The sequence below is a fragment of the Poecile atricapillus genome, chromosome 20, assembly GCF_030490865.1.
Source record: "Poecile atricapillus isolate bPoeAtr1 chromosome 20, bPoeAtr1.hap1, whole genome shotgun sequence".
NCBI classification, from domain to species: Eukaryota; Metazoa; Chordata; class Aves; order Passeriformes; family Paridae; genus Poecile; species Poecile atricapillus.
In genome coordinates this window covers 8,258,296-8,280,844 of record NC_081268.1, presented here as the reverse complement: position 1 = coordinate 8,280,844, position 22,549 = coordinate 8,258,296, and the positions used below count along the sequence as shown (strand labels likewise).

Sequence of the window (22,549 nt, the reverse complement as noted above, 5' to 3'; positions counted from 1 at the left end):
CCATCCCAGAGAACACAGGTCCTTATTCCTGTGATTGCAGTCAGCAAATGAATTTTGAGTACGCACAGGGAATGGATGTGCTGAATAGGAAGTGCTATTTTTATCTGTTGTTTTGCAAAACAGGCTTTTTTCGCTTTTAGATGACATCTCCAAGGTGACACGGAGTGGCAGATTTGGCAGGGCCTGCTGCCACATGCCCACAGCCACCCCTGGGAACGCACCAGATCCAGCCTCACCCACTCCCAGGGGCTGTGCTTTGGTACCAAATGGGATGGCTGAGCCCACTGCTGCCACCCCAGCACAGCGTGTGGCACCGTGTGGGCTCCTGCCACCAGGGCTGGCACAGCTCCTCTGCCACCACCCCCAGCAGCATCCCCAGCACGGCCGGAGCAAACACAGCGGGAGGAGGATCACCTTCAGGGGTGACACAAACACACAACAGAACCTGTGCAAGGTTGTGCCTTAGGAAAATGAACACCTGGACAAGTCCCTGCCCATGTAAAGTAAAAAAGGAGCCTTTGCTCACTTTCTCATTTGCAAAGCTCATTAGCAGTGAGATGGGCGAGGGGTCACTGGAAGGCAAATCATTACTGACATGGATCCCCCAGATGGGAGCACATCCACTCTCCTCCGTCTGAGCCGCCTGCCAGAGCTGCTCAGCTCAGCTCCTCTCCTCCATTATTAAGTTTAGAAAACCAGAATACTTAATAAAGTGTTTCTGTAGAGAATAAACTGCTCTTTTTGTTATTCCACTCTGTTTTCTCAACAACAGCAGAGATCTAGTCAGAGATTTCTGCGTCAGGTGCTGGAGGTGATGCTCTGGGTACAGACGAGTCTGAATCCCCCCAGCTCTTAAACCCACAGAGGGCAGCTGCCACCAAACCCCGCTCCCAGTGCTGCTCCAGCTCTCTCATGCCTGGATGCCTCCAGAAGGGAGCCCCAGAACCCCAAGCTGCATCCCTAGCACTGCTGGGCTGAGGCAGCACAATCAGCTGGCAGAGCAGCGAGGACCAGAGGCCCTAATGACCCCCCTTTGTGCCGAGGCATCCTCCCTCCTCACCGAGGAACCTCCTCAGCGTGACACAAAAGCATTAATCCGAGGCACTGCTGAGGTACAAGCGAGTGCCAACATTTTAATGAGCTCCTGTCTGTGCACTGGCATGTATTTATTTGCTTGTTGGAGCTCAGAAACGATACAAATGCAGTAAACCCCTCTGTGTCCATATTTATATATATATATGTATATACTGGACAATTCTAGCTTATTCTGCCTTCATTTTCTTGACCCAAAAGGCCTCTGGTGAGCAAAGCTGCTCAGCAGCAGGACAGAGCCTGGCTGTATGCAGCTCAATCTGTGTGTGTGAGATTTATCCCTCCTCTCCCAATATTTTGATAAAACAGGGCCAAAATGCTGTTTGCTAAAGTGCTCTCTGGAGCCTCCTCAGGGCAGGGATGTCCTCACCAACCCCAGCTGTGGCAGAGCCCTTCCTGACACCCTGCTGAGGAAGGGGAACATCCTTCCCAAAGGGGAACATTACAACTGTTTTCTGAAATAACAGTCATTATCTTCCCACTCTTTTTCCCCCTGCTTCCTTTTCCCTTTAAAGATCATCAATCATTATTTTAGCCTCAGAAAATCAAACCCATCTGTCTTGCAGGCTCCCAAGAACATACTGCTTGTGCTTCTCAGCCTGGTCCCTGTGTGAAAGTGGGATGGCGAGGAGATGGAAGCTGAGGAGATGAGGCATCCCCTGCTCACCCCTGGCCACCACTCCAGGGAACCCTCTCGGGACAGTCACTCTGTGCATGCCTGCACCTCAGTTCCAAGAGTGAGGGATTTGTTTCAAGCAGCTGGTGGGATGCCTTGCACACTGAAAGAAGTGTTCCTGGAGCAAGGAAATCTGCTTCCCTTCCAGAAGTCACCAACCGCCCATTTTGGGGTGTGCTGCTATCTCCTGACTGTCAGGGCATCTTCAGCTGCAGCAGCAGCTGGCAACTCCAAAAACCTTTGGGAAAACAGAAATTCAACCCCTGTCCCACCTGACTCACCCATCAGGGTGCAGCCCAGCCACAACACCACACCAAACCCCATGTGCCAAACCAATCCCCAAAGCCAGCTGTGACCACAGCACACAAACCCTCCCAGTCTGGTGAGGAGCAGAGGGGCACCAGCCAAGCCCTCAAGGAACGCTGTTGAGAAAAACACTGCTGGAGAAAACAGGGCTTTTATCATCCAAACCACTCCTTCCCTGTGCAGGAGGAGCCCTCCAGCTCACCTTGCTGCATCCTGAGCTATTCCACTTGCTTTTAACCCAGCTTTTAAGGCCACGAGGTGTAAACCCCCCCTGAAAGCAAAGGCAGATGTATGGTTTGCTCCCACCCACCACCAACTCTGACCCCAGCAGCTTTTGCCACCCTTTCCTCCTCAAATCCCATTTTCAGCACGGGTATTTACCTGGATTAATGAGATAAACTCCCACACCACGGGTTCCTTGGAGGGGGGCTTGCTGTTGAGCTCAGGGAGCTTCTGCTTCCAACCACAATGTGCAAAAGGAGTCAGCTGCTGCTCCAGGGAGGCAGTGAGACTTTAAAGGGATTAGGAGAGACTGGTTTCCTCATCTCCCTCCCTGGTGTGTGCATCTCTCCCATAATTAGCTAGGTGCCTCTCAAGGCAGGGACGGGTAAGTTTTTATTTTTCAATGAACAATTGTCTGTCAGAAAAATGCAGATTTGATGAAGCTTAAGTGCTTTGTGGGATTCCATCAATTACATCTCAAAACTCATCGGGAAATTAGGAGAGCATTTAATTTTGACAAGGTTGAAATGTTTTGGTTTCCATCGCCTAATTTTGTTTTTATTTCAGGCTGTACACTGGGATAAAGTAATATAAAACAAATCTCCAGATGATAGTGGTGGAATTAAACATTTCCCTCTCCTTTATAGAAAGGAAATGTTTTGAACCAAAGTATTTTTGAATTTTCATGTATGCAAGGAATTTCTGCACAGCATTTTAGTTTGGGCTGAAACTCCCAAACACCCCATTTCCCCCCAGGAAAATAAGTTCTCAGCATCACCCACAGAATTTCAAAGCATGTCTCCATGGTCTCTAACCACCTCTGGGTAACTTGTGCTGGAAGGAGGAGACGAAAGCAGTAGCCACTGCCCTGCTCCTCCATTTCTAATCCCATTTCTCCCCAAAATGGTTATACTCCTAAATTAATCCATTTCTCTGCCACACTCTGCAGCAGTGAGGAGCAGCCCATCATCCTGAGGTGGGGGAGAGCAAGGGAAGGATTAGCCCCAGACAAGCTGTGCTAAGGCTTGTGTGGACCATGCCAAATTTCTCCTCCTGTGTCTTTAGGACCCTCTTTAGGCTGGGACCAACCCCACAGCAGTGTCACTGCTGGCCACAGCTTCGTTAGGTGACTCTGGTAGATGTTCTCCCTCCTGCATCCTGCTGTGCCAGACAAATTCCCTCCTTCGTGGTGGGCTGACCCCTGCCATCGCAGGGAGAAACAGCTCAGATCATCCTTGTAGGCAAACTGCACTTTTGTCTTGGTCAGACTAGAAATTAATCTCTGCCAGAGGGACCTGAGCCTGTGAGAGGGGAGCCAGTGAGGATGAGCAGGATTCCATGTCTGTACAGAACAGCAGCACCCGGTGCCCAGGCTGGGCAAGGCTCTCCCAGCCCTTCCCAAGGTGGGATGGCTCCTGGAGCACAGCCCTTCTACATCTACCTGCAACATCCCGGGCTCCTGTAGCAATCTCATGTGACTCAAAGAACCAAGGCACCAACATCTGCAGGCACCCAGCTGCTGCAGAAGCACCAGACCACACCACCTGCCCCCCTACTGCAGTCCAGCCTCTCACACATTAAACAAACAAGGGTTAATTCTCATAATTCTTGGCCCAGGACTCTGAGCTGCCTTCCTCACCCCCAGTGAAGCAGCTCATGCCCTTCTGCTTCTCCAGGTGTTTCTCACAGTGAGGAGACCCCATCCTGGGAGGCACGTGGGGCTCAGACACCTGTACCTGCTGCTGCCTCCTCCCACAGTGATGCTGAGGATGCCCAACGTGCACTGGAAGAGAACAGAGCCCCTCCTTGCCCAGCTCATGTGCTAAGACCAAAGCTCCCCTTCCTTTGGGGATAAAACCTCACCCCTCTTATTTTCAATAAGGCTGCAATCCTGCCTTTCCAGGCTCAAAAATCCACCTGGTCATGGGGCAGTACATGGAAGCAACACCGCCTTCTCCTCAGGCAGGTGAGAGGACTGGCACCAGGGAGCGAAACCAATCTGAGAGACAGCTGGAGAAACCTGAATTTAAGCCATGGTGCAGGTGTTTCCTTCAGTCTCTCAGGGCCAATTCACAGGTTTTCATCTCAAATTATAAATCACCAGCACATGAGGGTTAAGCATTTTCCCTCCTTCAGCATCCTCCCTCCAGGCTGTGCAGCTACCACTGTGCCAGTAGAAAAGATCAGTAATATTTCCTTTATAAGATAGTCTGAATTATTCCTCTAGAACACTTTCTCTTGGTTTGCTGTGATCGCTACAAGATGGTACGAAACACACACTGGACTCAACGTGCAGAGTCACTGGATTCACAGAAATTCACTGGGATTTTTTTTTTTTCTTGGGAAATTCCTACAGCTTGACCAGATCCATTGGCAGTTCTAGAGTGCAACAAGAAAAAGCAGCATGGAAGCAGGTTTTCTGGAGCTTGGGGGCTTTTTGGTTGGTTAAGGGCTCAAACACAAGGCTCCAGTTAGCGATGCCAAGGTTGCAGCAGATAATTCTTAAAACTACCTGAATAAAAAAAGGCCTCCGATAAGAAAAGAACTGCAGAAACCCTTTATGCACTCATGCCATCTACTGGGTACACATAAAACTAACAGAAAACCATGAGGTGAGGGGGGAAAAAGGGATCCCATGGGAAGTGGGGGATGGCAGGTGGGAAGCTGCCACCCCTGAAGGTGGGAACCCTGCTGGAGAGGCTTTAGGGCCTTCAGGTGATGCCTAAAAAGTCGGATTTTAACTGAGCAAAGCGATGCCCTCTTTGCTCTTCACCATCAGCCCAAGGAGACACAGCCAGACTCCAGCACGAGCTGCAAACAATCCACCCTCAACTTTTTAACCAAAACCCTTTAAGTCCAAACAATTAGGTAATGGTAATGGCAGAGCCACTAAAAACCTAGAGATAAATGCATCCCAATCCCTGCAGAATTACTGGAAGCCGTATTAAGGGCATGAAGGAACTGGTAACAGATGATGATTTTATATAAAAGGAATAAGAAATCTTTGAGATTTGTGCTGCTCCCCGGTTGAGCTGCTTGGCTCCAGCTCTGTGGTGTATTAATTGCTTACAAGGCTGCATGTATATTTTATGCTCAGTACCTGCCTGGAACATTTGTTGGATTTAGCCTTGATTGATGAACCACTGATTATATACTTCTGTGGTCCTCAGCAAATTAATAAACTGTTGACTGGTAGAGATTAACAACATGTCATGATTTGTGAATCTGTGTTCAGAGTAAAGCTGGAGCAAACCTAGTGCTAAAATTAGTAGGCAAATGCTCCCTGAACTCTATAAAAAGGGGATAGCTTAATTAAATTACATCCCGATATTGCCCACAGCACTTACCAAATTGGCAAATTGAGTTCACAGCAGTTCAGCTTCAAAACTAACGGACATCCCTGAAAATTTGCAGCACATGACCCCATCCCTTCTTGCACTGGAAACCCAGCTCACACCCAGCAGGCTCCAGCAGGAGTGGGATGAGGAGTGGCAGCACAGGGATGGGTGAGCAAAGTACCAGAATGTCTCAAACTGGGCCTGTGAGAGCTCTGAGACTCCACTCCCAGCCCCTCTGATCCCACTCAGCACCATGAGCACCACCCAGGCTGGGGGCAGTGCTGCCAGCCCACCCTTTAGGCTTTTCCCTGGACAATGGCCATGGAACACACTCAGGAATTTGGGGTCAGCTCCTTCCACACCTCTCCTCTGCCACGGACCGACAATGGGTGATGAGAATAAAACTTTGCACAGGGTTGGGGGAGCTGGGAAGCAGCATGGGCTGGTGTCAGTCCAAAGGGAAGCAGGGAGACAAGACGGGGATGCCGTGGCTGTCCCCACACTCCCCCTGGGCAGCTCAGCTCTGCTGTCCTCAGGCTGGGACTGGGGAGCTTCACCCCAAAACTGGGAGCTGTGGAGAGGGACAGAGCAGCCTCGTGCTCCTGCACTGGGGAGAAAAAGGGGTGAAGAGCACAGTGGGGAGAGACTGTGTCCTGTCCCCAGGGGATGCACGGCCCCAGAGCCTGGTGTGACGTGTAGGATGGGGGTTCCTGTGGTCCCTGAGTGTCACCTCTCACCCACAGCTCTCCTGGGGGATGGGTTGTCCCCCAGGAGAAAGCTCCTGCTGCTCCTCCCTTCTCCCCTCACTGTACACGGTCCATTCTGTTCACACACAGCCTCAGGCAGGCACTACAGAAGCTGGGGGATATTTTCCCCAAGTGACACGGTTTTCCTTTTCTGCCTCTCCACATGCCAGCACTAGGCCTGTAATTTATTGACAATTTCTATCTTAATATAGCCTGACTTTAAAAAGAGGCATCACTTCCCAGAGGCGTGAGGTGATCAGAACCCTGATTGCTTCTGACAGTGCCTGGGAAAGCACGTTGGCCTTCAGAGCAAAACAGCACCCCAAAAAAGGGGGGAAACCCCCCAAAAGAGTAGAAAGGCATCTGCTCCCTGGAAAAGGGGACAAAGAAAAAAAAAAAAAAAATGGCAATGGGGAAAAAAAAGAGGAAGGGGAGAGGAGCAGCAAGGGGGAGATGGCACCAGGCATTGCTGGTGACACATCAGACTGTCGTGCTAAATGGCCTTAACAAGCAACCTGAGAAGGGGATAATGAAAACGCCTCCCCCCGGGACAGCACGGCTCCAGCCTGACCTTTCCCAGCTGCCGTGTACAAACATCTTCAATAAATAAAGAGACACTTATCTCCTGTCTCTGCTGAGAGGGAGGGACGTGGCGAGGGGGCCCTGCCTGCAGTGAGATGAGGGTTTTCAGGGGTTTAGGGGTGGTGAATGTGTGGTTGAGGGGCTGGTGGAGCAGGTGGCAGCTCTGGATCCCCTCGGGGGTCACCATGGTTTCTTGGCGGGCAGGGGCTTCAACAACAGACAAAAAGGGATGCTCTGGGTTTGTCCCACTTCCCAAGGCTCTGCCCTGTGTCTCTGCACGTCATTACAGATTCACACAGGCTCCTCACGCAGGGATGGGATGACTTTGATGTCAAGGTGAGATGGGTTAGAGCTGGGCTGAGCTCTGCTGCTCCCACCTGGGAGCACAGCAAAACCCAGCAGGGAACACCTCCAGGGAACTGTTCACAGCCGGGCTGGACCAGGCTCTGGGTAGCCAGGTCTAGTGAAAGGTGCTCCTGCCCAAGGCAGGGAGTTAGGACAAGATGACCTTTAAGGTCCTTTCCAATTCAAATCCTTCTAGCATTCTATCATTCAGATGCCAAAAACTGCCCTAAACTAATGGTCTGAGGTCTAGAAGATCTTCTGGATTCTGCAAAAGCTGGGACTCAGTAGGTTGTTTGGCAAGACATGAGCATGATCAGAAGCAAATCAAGACTCTGAGGGTGTCAGAGATGCCCAGAGGTGGATAAGCTGGAGGGATGCTTCATCTTCTGCACTGGGAAGCGCAAAGGAGGAGAAAAATCGAGGCAGCCTCACACCCCTGCTTCTTGACAAGCAGGAAAATGACCACCAGCCTCAAGCATATTTTTCTTCTGCTCATCTGAGCACCTGAGCTGCTTCCCTGGAGTCCTTAAGGCATTTGTGATTTGCCATGAAGGACCCAGGACTGGGGGAAGTCCAGCTCCAGCACACACATCCCCTCAGCCACAGGAAGGAGGAGCAGGTCACATCTCCCTCTGGATTGTCCTCACAGCAGAGGCCAACCCCAGTATGGACCCCAGAGCCCCAGTGTGGACTCCACAGCCCCAGTATGGACCCCAGAGCCCCAGTATGGACCCCAGAGCCCCAGTGTGGAATCCACAGCCCCAGTATGGACCCCAGAGCCCCAGTATGGACCCCACAGCCCCAGTATGGACCCCAGAGCCCCAGTATGGACCCCAGAGCCCCAGTGTGGAATCCACAGCCCCAGTATGGAGCCCAGAGCCCCAGTATGGACCCCAGAGCCCCAGTGTGGACTCCACAGCCCCAGTATGGACCCTACAGCCCCAGTATGGACCCCAGAGCCCCAGTATGGACCCCAGAGCCCCAGTATGGAGCCCAGAGCCCCAGTGTGGACTCCACAGCCCCAGTATGGACCCCAGAGCCCCAGTATGGACCCAAGAGCCCCAGTATGGACCCCAGAGCCCCAGCACGTACCACACAGCCCGTGGAGTCCACCTTGCGATCCGAAACACATTTGAAGTTGCGGGTGCAGCCGCCGTTGTTGCGGGAGCAGTCCCGGACAGGCCCAAAGGAGGAGAGCAAGTCATTGATGGTTTCGAAGTAGGTGGACAGCATCGCTTCTTCCCTTGGAGAGAAAAGGCACTGTTAGGGCTGGCAGGGAGCTGGCAGAGCACAGGCAATCCACAGAGAGCGGCTCTGGCAAAATCCCTGCATCCTGATTAATGGTACTGAGCCAAAGGAAGCTTCCCGAGGAAATGAGGCCTTTGTGATTATGCTATACATGCTATACAATAAATCTGCTGCATAACTCTGGCATCCTTCATAGAATCAACCAGTCATGGGGTTTCAAAGATACCATCCACCAAGTTTTTGCATACTGGAAATCAGGAGATGCTTTGTTAGTAGCCTGGATCTGGGTGTGAATCCAACCCTACACTAGACAACAGCAAATCCAGAGCCATGAAACTCATCCACAGAGCCATAAAACTCTTCCTGGGTGTTTCACAGCTGGGCCAAGCCTCCCTCAGCATCCACACCCCATCCATCACCATCACCCATATCCACCCCAGGGGCACTTCCAAAGCTGGAAGAACACATGGAACTTGTCTTCGTGCTGGCTGGGATGTGGATGTGGAGCAGATAATGCAGGGATGGATGCAGGCACAGCCCTGCTGCGCTGCTCCAGCCCATGATGGGCAAAGCCCCAGGCATTGCTGTGCTGTGACACCCCTCAAACAAGAAACATGAGCACCTGGAATAATTCCAGGGCCATGTGAAGCCTTGGGAAGCTCCCAGCCCTGCCTCTCGAGGCTGCACACGCAGCAGATTTCGCCTGTGACAAAGCATTCAGGCGCTCTGCCTTCTGCTGGGTTCCTGCAAAAGGAACACAGATGCTTGTCAAGAGCTTCAAGCATCTCCAAGATATTTTTCATCTTCAAAGCACAGTTTATATGTTAACCAACACCCACAACCCATCCTGGGCACCAGAAGCCATCACCCTCGTATTGACAGGAGAGAGACAGAGCGATCAGAGAGAGAGGAAGGTCACAGAACAAGACACTGATAGTGACAGACTTGACCTCCACAGGTTGTTTATTAGATCTCTACACACAGGAGGCTGCAAATAAACCCTGACCCCTCTGACCTCAATACCCCTGAGGCAATGCTGGGAGTCACAGCACGGTTCATTCTCCTTGAGCCTCTGTCCTGCCATCAGCACAATGACCCAATGGCCAGCGCCAGTGTCCCTTTTTTGGGGGGTTTAATGTGAAAACAATCTGCTTGGCTGTGAAACAGCAGTACAGGAATATTCATCAGCCCTGGAGGGCCACGGCAGAGCTGCCTGGAAGCAGCCCTGCATTCTCTATCAGCAGAGGGCCCCTGAGCTCACACGCCACCATCACACTCACGCACACAGCCCTGCCAACACCGAGCGCTCAACAAAACCGTGAGTCAGGCATTAAAAAAGAATAGAATGCAACTGGCACCAAAATGATGAGATTTTAAAAATAAATCAATTGCTGAGCTGTTTAGGGTTTTGGGTTTTTTTTAACATTTTCTCCCTCTAAATTTGCTTTAAGGTATAACCAAGCTTTCCCCTGCAAACTCAAGGGCTAGAAACTCCTCAGAGACCAAACCCAAATAAAGCCTTATGCAGTATTGACATCATGATTTTTTAGATTCTGGATTTCAAGGGAAATCACAGGATTCCAGAAGCTGGGACTTTCAACAAGGAAAACACCATTAAAAGCAGTGAGAAATAGTAAATTGGCACATGCCCATGGGCTGGGGTGGATGAGTTATCCCAGCACTGGGGCAGCTCCGTGCTCACCGTGGTGCCCCACATAGCAAATTCGTCTCTGTGCTGCCCGCTCTCACCCCAATTAATGCTTCCCAATTAACTTTTCACTCGTAGCAATCAAGCTCCTGATATTCTCCCTTTCTTGGCCCACCTCCTAGATTTTCCAGCATATTTGGAGACGAATCTCCCTCTGTCCTTTCTTGGTCATGTTTCAAATATCTTTACAGGCCGTTTTCTATTGGCACTCTGTTCCCACCAGGATCTGCAGCTCCTCTCAAATGAGGGAGTGAGAAAGGCAGGATATATTGGATCAGGGCACATATTTCTGCTGGAGAGATGGGGGGAGGAAGGGGATATTATTTACTAACTAAAACCACTGTTTATTAATGTGGGGAGAATTATTTTAAGAAAGCCAAAACCAACAAACCGTGACAGCTCCTCCACCACCCACCCCAAAAGCTCAGCCCCATCTGGTCCTCCCAGGGGGTTTCTCATTGTGGGTGGACAGCAAGGAGAACCATGCTCCCATCCTCCCTCCTGGCTTTTCCATTGAGCTGCCAAACAACCCACATCCCTGGAAGGAGAAGGTGAGGAGCTACAGCTGCTTTGGGTGGTGGAGAGAAGATCCTGGGGCTGGATCCTTGCACAGGATCACTCCAGAGAGACAGAATTCTGCCAGGAGACATCGGCTCATCCCACATGGCACCAGGCTGGGGATGGCAAGGGCAGCTTGTCATGCTTTAATTAAAACTTGGAAGCACAAACCAACCTCCTGCCCTGGGCAGGGCTGAGGATGGGAACGGGAAACTCGCTCTCCAAAGCTTGGCATAATGGATGACCCCTGCCAAAGCCCAGGAAGGGCTGGCGAGCTGGAATGAGCCATTAAATGTGTTAAAATATTAACCTCACTGGAGGCCTGGGCAGCAGAGCTGCAGGGAAGTGTTGAAGTGTCGCCTGTGAGAGGAGAGGGGTGAGGGCAGATGCTCGGCCATCGTTCCATTAGAGGAGCTTCACCTCAGCACAGAGCTCTGACGGGGGTGGCAGCTCATGAGAGGCTGATGTGATGCTCAGAGCAAGCTGGGAGCAAACCTCACTTTCATCTGCCTCAGGAGGGGCTGGAGGAGCCCAGCTCAGTGCAGGCAGGAGCTGCTGAGCCCCTGGCACCGCCAGCCTCGGCGGCTCCTTTGAATTTTGGGAGTGAAGAGCAGTCATTAATTACCTGCCTTCTGTGGCGACACGTGGCACGGAGCAGATGACTTTCCACCAACACAGCTCTGGCAGTGACCCCTGCCTGTCCTTCCCTGCCCACTGCAGGGGGCTCCTGCTCTTACATTCCAGAGCCAGCCCTGGAGGGAACACCGTGCCAACAAGGCAGGGCAGCATCTGCCACCCCTGCAGGGACCCCACTGGGGACAGCCATCCCCACCATGGCCTGGGTGCCAGATCAGACCAGCTCTGATGGATGAATCACTTTCCCTGCAGTAACAAGCTGCCTGCAAAAGAGCAGCTCTTGTTCTCTATCTCTCTGTGTTGGATTTCAGTGACTAAGCCCCAGATCTGTTCTGACAGGGAGGGATGGAGAAGGACAGGCTCCGTGTCCCGAGCACATCGAAGAGCCCAGGGAAGCTGCTGGTGGCCCTGGCTGCACCCAGGTGCCAAAACCACAGGGAGCAGGCAGGGCTCAGCACCTGGTGTGCTGGGAGGATGGGGCAATCCTCACTGATCTACAGCCAGCTCTTGTCAAAAGGGGCATTCTGGAGAGAGCGACCCAATTTCTGGTGCCAGATCCTCTCCACAAGCCCATGAGCATCTATGAACACACACACACATTTACACACACACCTTTAACTCTCCAGCTCTCCCAAAGACACCTGCAGACACCCAAATGATAGTTGTAAATGAAGCACACTCCCCTCTCTGCCAGGACCCTCTGAACACACACCCAGCATCAGTAAAATCCAATTTCTATCAATATCTCATGGCAAAAATGTCCAGTATGGTGCAGGACAGCAGGGCTCCCACAGTGCAGACCATAGCACCCATCCTCACACAGCCACATTCCACCTCCCAGCACCTGAACTCACCTGGATTCCCTCAAAAAACACTGTTCTCCACCCTCCCCCTTTGTTCCAGGTCTCATTAATGAAGAAGATTCACTGACAAATACTGCTGGGGGTTATTTATTCATGAAATACCAACACCAAGCTATTCTCAAAGCTTCCAAAGCACTCATCCCAGAATAAGCTCCAGAGCTTTGCAGTGGCTCTACTCTCCAGCTCATCCTGGAGGGGATTAGTGGGTGTTATCCAACTCTGCTGCCCCTTTTTATTGCCTGCTAATGGTTAAAGACTTCAGTGCCTTACAAAGTTCACCATCCATGAGAAAAATAAAAGAATGCGAGCTGGAGACTAAGCCAGTGCCATCTGCTCCCTGAGCTGGGTTTGGAGAGGGATCAGGGTGGGAACTTGAGGTTCGGGAGTTTAGTCTAGAGACAGGGCCCATTGGCAGCACAGGCTGTGATGCTGTGTCACCTTCAGCTTCACCCAGAACCGCCCAGCACAGCCCAGCCCAGCCAGGACGGCTCATGGCCAGCACCTTGTGCTGCTTCCCGCTTCTGTTGAACAGGGAACTTCAGAGCTGCTGCACTGGAAAACCAGGACAGAGCAATTTACACCCAGATTCTGCATTTTTCAGCCCAGCTGCTGCTCATCTGAGCAATTCTGAGCAGCTGTCCCACGATGCCCTGGAAAATTCATCACAGGAATGGGCACGAAGAGTGAGCGACACACGGATCCCAGCTGAAGGTCTACTGCAAACTCATAATCACATTCTTTTTATAATTCTATATAACTAATAAAACACCAAGCAGCAGCTGCAAAGCCCAGCTTCAGAAGCAAAGAATTGATGAGCACAAGGGACTGGGACCTTGGCTGCAAGCAGAGCCTTCGGGACCCCTTGGTGCCACCACCTGCAGCCCCTGCACCACACTCAGCACGTGGCATTGCCACCCCCAGCAAAGGCAGAGCCACCCCTTCCCCAGGGCAGTCCCCTCCCAGGACCCCCTGTGTGTCACAAACATTCATTTTTGCTCCCATCTTCCGTGCACTGGGGGGGATGATTTTCTTCACATCTAAGACAGGCAGCCCAGGCAACGAGAGAAGAGGATGGAAAGAGCTCACTGCTGCTGGATGGCCAACTGAAGATGTTTTCCAAGTTATTTTTAGTTCTTTTAGCACTTCCCACACTCACACTACAATTCCAGCTGGGTCTGCTGCACTACAGTCTCAGCTGGTCTGTACTGAGAGCCATCCAGTTAAACACACAAATTACAATGAACATGCAATAAATGATCACCTGAGAAAAGTGGTCTCCAATTTAAACGCAACAGAATATGGTGGGGTTTTTTCAGGGATTTCAAGCCTTTCAATTTTTATTCTGCCTTCAGCAAAAGACCATTCTCTCTACAGCCCTTTCCTGCATCCCTACAACATTTAATCATGGATCACAGAATGGATTGGGTTGGAAGGGATCTTAGAGCTCACCTCATTCCACCCCTGCCATGGCAGGGACACCTTCCCCTATCCCAGGCTGCTCCCAGCCCTGTCCAGCCTGGCCTTGGGCACTTCCAGGGATCCAGGGGCAGCCCCAGCTGCTCTGGGCACCCTGTGCCAGGGCCTCACTGCCCTGCCAGGGAAGGATTTCTTCCTGATATCCATACCTGCAGAGAATGCAGCAACCATCTCCTACAGCACTGAGCCATGAACCAAGCAAGTCCATTCACACACTGACCAAGCTGGAATGTTCTGGAAAAGTTCATGTCCATCCTCAGCACTGAAGGAGCTCATGAGGTGGTGGCATCTTCTCACCTGGGGACTTCACAGCCTGAAACTTTGGCATGCTGGAACTCCTGTCTTTAACCAGGTGTCCCAGTGCTGTGCCTGCATCAGATTTATTATTTTATCTAGTAAAAAAGTGATTTTCTGCCCAGTACACCGACAACCACTTTTCAGCCACTGTAATAGTGCTGGAAGGTTTGAAGAAAAACCACTGTTCAGGTCCTCAGCTGGGAGAAATCATCCTCACTTGAGTGACACTGGAGAAGGCATTTCAACGGTGCTGTGCTGACATTCCACAGCTGATGAGCCGCTGGCTATAAATTTTCCGGGTAGTCTCGCTTCTTGTGGCAATACTATAATAAACACTTGCAAAAACGCTCTCCCAAAAACCTTGAGGTTGAAAGTGTGAAAAATTCCCCACCAAGCATCAATAATTTGCTGGAGATTCAATAAAACCACCCCTCTGCTGGAGCGTTTTGAAGCTCACTTCTGCAAGCAGAAGGGCCAGGAATTTAATTACAGCAAAGCAAAGCGAAAACAAACACACTGGGATAAAAGTGAGCAGGGAAAGCGCATCCCAAGGGATGCTGGGGTTCACAAGGACCCTGCACCTCACTGCAGCCCCATCAGAGCCAGCATAGCTCTGCCATGTGAAGGACCAGGGTATCACAGAGGAATTAAACAAGATAGTTTTAATTCTGAGTGTTTTTCCTGTTCCAGGGAAGGTTGTGGCTGCAGTTTCAACCCTGCACGAGCCAAAGGAAATGCAGGAGGTGCTGGCTCAGTCTCCCAGGCAACGTCGGTGCTGGAAGGCTTAAGAAAAGGCACATGAGCCTTAAGAGGGATGGCAAAGCACGGTCAGGAAGCTGGGAATTACATGTGCTAGTACCTGCTGTGGTCTGTAATCCATCCCAAATACAGCAGGATGCACTTCCAGTGTGCTGGATGCTCCTGTGTGCCAGGAACCTCGGCAGCAAAATGTGGGATGGGATGGGATGGGATGGGATGGGATGGGATGGGATGGGATGGGATGGGATGGGATGGGATGGGATGGGATGGGATGGGATGGGATGGGATGGGATGGGATGGGATGGGATGGGATGGGATGGGATGGGACTGGACAGGGGTTTGGAGCACAGCAGGTGCCCTCAGTGGGACAGAAATCCCACAGCAAGCACCTGGGGATGCCAGCCAGGAGGAAACCCAGCACTGCCAAGCATTGTGTCCCCCCAGGGACACACCAAGGTCCACCAGGCATGCCGAGAACAGAGCCAGCACACTGGCCTGGGCACACAGCAAAAGCGCAAAGCATGAAATTATAACAATTGTGAGGTCACATACTCAAAATATAAGGAAATTAGGAATTAAGGTTTCTAGGACAACCTTAATGCTGTCTCCAGTAATTTTGCCTTTGGTGAGGGTGTTGACTCCAAGACCACATCCAGGACCCATCACTCCCCAAATGCCAAAGGTGATGGTGTCAGGCTGCAGCCAGGAGCCCTGGGATGTCTGAAACCATCCAGAGCTCAGTTTAGGCACCCCAAAACCCACCCCTGGGTGCCTACAAACATCCACAGCTTCTCAGCCCTCCTGCAAACAGCAGCTCTCTCTGTGGCTTCTCAGTTTGTTGTTTCTCTTCCCTGGAGGACACATAGCTCCTACTTTATTGTACTTTATCCAGGCACTGTTCTGCATGCACAATTACTTAGCTCCTCGTGGCTTGCTTATGCTTTACTCAACACCAAGAAGCAGCAGTATTTCACAACAAATAAAGTGATTAAGTTCCCAATCTCCCTGTTATCATCCCCATTTTACAGACAGGGAGCCAAGGCACAAGCACAGTGATGTAAAAAACATCCACTCCGTTACGTGCACCAAATCTGAGACATTTAGATGTGATTTTTTGAGAGTGCTTAGCATTAAATGACACTTTCCCTGCTCAAAGTACAGCTCTCATTGACTTCAGTTGAAGTTTTTACAGCTTCACATTAATGCAGATCATTCCCAGAGCAGGTTCATCAGCTGTGCTGAGCGAGGCAAAGGTGAAAAAGTAGGATATGATCATGCCATTAAAGATGATTCCATAATGCATATGCACAGAGGGGCTCCTGAAGGCTGCACAGCAAACCGACCCTGGCACTTCCCAGCTCTGGAGTTCTGCAAACTCGATAACATTTCCTAAAGAGGAGCTGTTGGGGGTTTTATTCTGGGCAGGGAGGAAGGTTCAGCCTGGGGAAAGAGGACATTTTCCAGCAGCAGCTGCAGGATTCAGCATCATTCCACCTTTGGTGGGCAAAACTCTCCCTGGGGTAAAATCCCCTGGGCAGGCTCATCCTGACTGCTCCCTGCCCTCTCACTGCTGTCCCAGGATATCCCATTCCTCTCCCCCATTCTCCCATCTCCCCACCAGCCCCAAAGTCGGTGTTTTTGGCAGCTGCTGTCTCTGTGCTCGGGGACAGACGATTGCTGCTGGCTCTCACAGCTAAATCCAAACAAGGCTTCACGCTGTGTGCAGCAATTCAAGTTTTTCAAAAGCATTTTGGAGCTGGACAAATTAAGGCAGTTCTCTGCCTCTAAAAGAGGGACCCTCCACAAAATGCCTGCCTCAGTCCTCTGCAACAGTGTGGCCTGGTGGGAGAAACAAATCTTAGAAAAAAAGCGGAGACAGAAGGCCTGAGATCTCTCTGCCCTAAATTGTTACAGGTTGGAAACATCATGAGATGGGTCAGGCCAACCCAGCACCAGGCAGTGATTGCAGCCCTGCCTAGGCTGGCTCAAATACAACATGGATTCACATGGATTCCACGTGCCATGGCAAAAAAAAATGTCATTAATGGCAAAATTGCCATTAAACTCAGTGCTGTGAGGAGCTCTGGGCATCTCCTCGCCACCTCAGCTGTATCCAGTCCCAGAGTGGGAGGTCACATGTTGGAGAGGGCAGGAGAATCCAGCCACCCTCCCCTGTCTCTGCCCTTCCAAGCCATCAGCAAACCAAGATTTCAGGTTCCAGCTCGTTCAGCATTCCCAAGGCATGAGCTAAAGGATTTTCCCATTTAAACCAGATAGAAATTCCAGCCCAAACAGGAGCTTGGCTGTGCCAATTTCCATCTCTCCACCCTATTTCCAGTGCTGAGAAACTGAGAATTTGCTTGCTGGGGAGGCCAGGAAGATGAGAGAGGAGGTGGAAGGACCCCAGATCCATCCCCTGCTCCTGGGCCCCACAGCTGCACCGTCCCCCAGCCCCACGGAAGCAGAGATGAAGCAGAGATGTCCTACACTGCCCCATGGGACAGATCCAGGGTGGGGCTTTGGTCATCCCAAGCATTTTGCAGTGGCAAGTGGAAAATGCCAGCTTGGGACTCAGACTTCAGCCTCTTCTTAGGCATGAATGACTCACTGGGGTTTTCCTTCCCTTTGATGCCTTTCTGGGGTATTTTGGACAAGTTTCTTGTCCTAGTGGTCTCTTCTGGATCTGATTCTGGATCAGTTCATGGGGGTCACGAGGAAAAGTTGGATTTTGCAAGGAAGCTGGGAGAGGGAGGGGCCACAGCCCAGATCCAACCCCTCTCATTGCCCATCGACCAGGGGGGTTTCCAATACACACATAAAGTGCCAAGATGTGGTGCTGATAAGCACTTCAGAAACTCTGATAGGATCAGATTAGATAAACAGGAAACAGCCAGGGCTGCTGGATCAGATATCCATGTCCTGATTTTTCACAGATGTTCCAATCGATCTGCTGGGAGCAGACAGCACCGAGCTCCTCAGAAACTGGGTGCCAGGGACCAGCCATCTCCACACAGACAGGAATGGGTGTTGGGAATGCAGATCCCTATGGAATGCTGGCTGCAGGATCTCCACACACAGGAATGGGTGTTGGGAATGCAGATCCCTATGGAATGCTGGCTGCAGGATCTCCACACAGACAGGAATGGGTGTTGGGAATGCAGATCCCTATGGAATGCTGGCTGCAGCATCTCCACACAGACAGGAATGGGTGTTGGGAATGCAGATCCCTGTGGAATGCTGGCTGCAGGATCTCCACACACAGGAATGGGTGTTGGGAATGCAGATCCCTGTGGAATGCTGGCTGCAGCATCTCCACACACAGGAATGGGTGTTGGGAATGCAGATCCCTATGGAATGCTGGCTGCAGGATCTCCACACACAGGAATGGGTGTTGGGAATGCAGATCCCTATGGAATGCTGGCTGCAGGATCTCCACACACAGGAATGGGTGTTGGGAATGCAGATCCCTGTGGAATGCTGGCTGCAGCATCTCCACAGACAGGAATGGGTGTTGGGAATGCAGATCCCTATGGAATGCTGGCTGCAGCATCTCCACAGACACAGGAATGGGTGTTGGGAATGCAGATCCCTATGGAATGCTGGCTGCAGGATCTCCACACACAGGAATGGGTGTTGGGAATGCAGATCCCTGTGGAATGCTGGCTGCAGGATCTCCACACAGACAGGAATGGGTGTTGGGAATGCAGATCCCTGTGGAATGCTGGCTGCAGCATCTCCACACAGACAGGAATGGGTGTTGGGAATGCAGATCCCTATGGAATGCTGGCTGCAGGATCTCCACACACAGGAATGGGTGTTGGGAATGCAGATCCCTGTGGAATGCTGGCTGCAGGCAGGACAGCCCTGCAGGAACCAGCTCTCAGCACCACAGCTCAGCAGCCTCGTGCAGCCCCAGGAGCAGCACCAAGTTCTGCCATAAAGCTCCATCCAGATGAACCCCATGAGACTCCCACGCACCTGGGTGACCTTCAGCAACCCCTCTGCATCCCAGGGGTCACCAGATCCCAGCCTCTGTGGCTTCCAGCCATGGCATGGGGTGAGAAAGGAGCCCACGTCAGAGGACTGCGCACAGCTGCACAAAGAGAGGAGTGAGAGCCTGCAGGAAGCAAAATCGGAGCTTTTTTTGGGAAACAAACCTGTCAGCTGTATTATAGAAAGCATCACACACCTGGGTCAGTTACTAGGGATACATTTATGCATATGCATCCATATATGCATAGCTCTGCTGCTATATATAGCACCTTCCATCAGCAACACTCACTGGCTCAAAGAAAGCCAGATGAATGTCCACAGACAGAGGAACTGAGGCACAACTAGATTATTTACAGCTCATTTCCAGAAGTACTCTTTGAAGTTAGAATCCAATTAATTTTATACCTGGTGAGAGATTTGCATTGGGTTTTCCATTCTGGGCAGTTTTTTCAAAAGGGCTTGGCTCTTACCTAGGCACCCGGAGCAGACTGTGTTTTCCAAGGTGCTCAGCATCCAGGAGCAGCTCCATGGAGCACAGGTGGATTTGTCACAAGGGCAGCACTCTGCTCTGGAAGCCACTGGTCACTGAGACCTTCTGAGGACACCACCTCCATGGCTCTGCTCTCCAGAGGTGAGGAGCAACCTCATCTGCTGCTGCTTTTGGTAGGCACCCATCCCACCCTTGCCTGGAGATGTTGGCACCTCAGAGCAAAGAATTTCCTACGCTGGAGAAAAAGAGGGATCTGTGCTGGTTTGGATCCCTGAGCAAGCTCAGTGCAGGATCAGAGACAGCACAGCTGGCTCAGGGGAGGTGATGGGCATTGGTGGCTGGGGAAGGTCAGCACCACCCTGGGCAGTAGGCACATCTCATAAAATCACTCTGGTCATTACCCAAAACTGCTCCCACACTGCCAGGAGGGTTCCTCTTCTACCTCCCCTGCAAAGCTGTGCCACTCTGGCTGTGGGCCCTGCCTGGACAGAGCTCAAAGCAGCCACACACAGATCCCACCCCACAAACTCCTCGGGGCTGTTTCGCCCTGCACTGGTGGCACCCCTTCAAGCCTCTTCAGCGAGCCTTTCCTGATCTGTAGTGCCATGAATATCCCATCAGAGACACATCCCACATCCCACCCCAGCACAAACAAGGAGCCCACAGCCTGGGAAGCTCTGATCCAGGCAATGGCTGCAAAGCATCACCTTTGGACTTCTGAGGAAGAGACGGGGCTCCAAACACACATGAAAGCCCCAGGGGCCAACATTTCCCAAACAAACAGCTCCCACCACGGGTGCTGCAGCATTGCCTGCCTGTAATGAGCTGACCCCCAGGCTCCCTCCTGGCTCTGCAGCTCGTGGGGTAATTGCTGCACATTTTTAGCCTTGCCTGCAGCCATATCATACAGCAAAGGCTGCCAAGTGGTGTCCAGGGCCAGGTGTGTTCAGGAAAAAAGAATAATCAGCATCTAAAAAAAAAGGAAGAGGGAAAAAATAAAAAAAAATAAAAAAAAAAAAAAAGAAGAAGAAAAATCTGACGCTAAACTCTGTTGTATTTTGTTTGTTTTTTGGGTTTGTTTTTTTTTTATGAACCAAATTGGCTGCCATCGAAGCAAATGGCAGATGAAGAAAACATTGACTTTCTGCTTGGGTCAATAAACAAGATAAATTGAGTGGGGAGTTGGACGTGGAACAGGGAACAGCATCATTTGCCTGAGGAGGAGAGAGGGTTAAAGGCAGAGAGGCTGAAGCAGGGCATGTTTGTACCTCATGTAAGGGTGTTTCACCTGGGAGCTCAGCACTGGCAGGCAGAAACTGTGCTGGCTCTGCCAAGGCTTGGAACTGTGCCATGGGACTGGGTCTGATGTGTTTGAAACAGACGATCCCAGACCCAAACCCTGAGATGAGGTGACAGGGGATTGTATTCCTGAGCATCTGCTGTGCCAGGGGTTTGTCCAGAACGGGTGCACAGCCTGTGCAGGGCTGAGACCTGACTGCTGCTGCTCCTGGAGTGCCAACCCAACCCTGCCCCAGATCTGAGAGCCCAAGCATGGGATTCAGCTCATCTATAGATACACTTAGGACTGGTTGCTTTGGGCTCCTCCAAACTCACAGGGAGAAATTGGCTCATTTGTGGATGATCCCCCTGCCTTAAGGCAGTGAAAAAGAGCTGATCCATGCCCTGAGCCTCACAGACCAGATCTCCAGTGGTTAGAGAAGGCAGCCTTGAGGATTGGATCAGACACAGAGCTAGAGGTGCTCTAAACTACTCCTGAGCACAATCAAATCAGCCCCAGCCTAGAGCCCCTGGAACTGCTTGTACTGGGTGCTAGGGAGAGGCCCTTCCTGAGGAGGAGTAAGGCCTTGAGATCACCCACAGCACTGGACAGGTAAAACACCACCTGGGAGAGCCATCAAAGGCCTGCATGATGGCAGAGGTGGCAAGGAATGCATCAGGAACCCAGTCCCACAGGCAATGATGGGAGCTGCAGGCAGGTGTGCATGAGATGAGAACATTCCTCCCCTCAGGCCAGCCAGATCTCAGCCATCAGGTTTGTTTCAGCCACCACAGTGTGGTGGTGAAGGATATTAGGTTTGAACCACAATTCACAGCGGTGTAGGACATGGTCGTCACCATTGCTGCCTGATTAGATCTGTCAGAATCCATCAGCAGGAGCTTTGCCCAGGAACCCTCTCTCCAGCTGCACATTTAGCAACAGGAGATTGATGACAGGAGATTAAAAGAAGAAAGGGTAACAAAGAAAGACAAGAGCAGCGTTTGCACACGGCAGGACCACCCTCCTTCTCCTGCGCATCATACTTCACTCACCAGCCTTAGTTCTGTGTCTGTCTTAATTAAGAAGACTAAATGGAAAAGCCTCCATGCTAATCTAAGGTCTGCCTCGAGGGGCTGAGGAGGATGCCCAAAATGTAATTTGCTTCCTTTAAAAGACATTAGAAACAGCCACAGAGACACATGGCCTTCCACGGTCCCACCACAAACCCTGCAAACCACCGGGGAGCAATGGGTGAAGATCTGATGGATGCCAGGAGCATCCCTCAGAGCCTCCAGGTAGAGAGGGGAGCTCTGAACATCAGGGGGGGCTCTCAGAGTGGGCAGGGAGCAAGGGAGGGCTGCTCCCTTCCCCAGTATCAGGATGAACCCCACTCCTCATCAGTGGGGGATCCCTCAGCCTGACTCGCTTCACACCGCAGTTGAGGAGAGGTGAGGATTACCCAGAGCCTCGCCCAAAATACAAACCAAAACTTCCCTTTGATTACACACACAAGGGCCAAAGCATTGATTTTCAGCCAATAAGCAGCAGCAGAAGCAAAATCTGCTAATGGGACCCTTGGAAAAGGAGTCACGCTGGAGGTTTGTGAGGGCAGAGCTCACTGGAGAGGCAAACCTGGGGATCTCTGAGCAGGAAAACAGACAGTGGTTGTATTTTTAACCTTTCATCCAAACAGGCTTCTCCAGACATATTAGTGAAAAGTGGGGATCACAGCAAAGACTGAGCTTTACATTTTTCTCCAAGTTTTAATCCGGATGGAAGGAGCAGTGCAGAGCTGGAACACTGCCCGGTCACTGGCCTGAGGGCAAGGAATTTGCTTTCAGCATTTGGACTAATTCATATTAGAAGATTCTCATTTGACTTCAGCAATATTCACCTCCATCTATCCAAAACCAAACTGGGTGTAAAGAAATGCAA

At 51.3% G+C, this 22,549-nt stretch overlaps 1 protein-coding gene across 1 annotated transcript in view; it reads right to left on the bottom strand.

Annotated features, from left to right (window-relative positions):
- The window catches only part of ASTN2 (astrotactin 2), a 305,793-nt gene that overhangs the window by 133,982 nt on the left and 149,262 nt on the right, over positions 1–22,549 (bottom strand). The window contains exon 11 of the mRNA XM_058853725.1: positions 8,400–8,550. Coding sequence (XP_058709708.1) covers positions 8,400–8,550 — 151 coding nt within the window. The remainder of the gene's footprint in view (positions 1–8,399; positions 8,551–22,549) is intronic.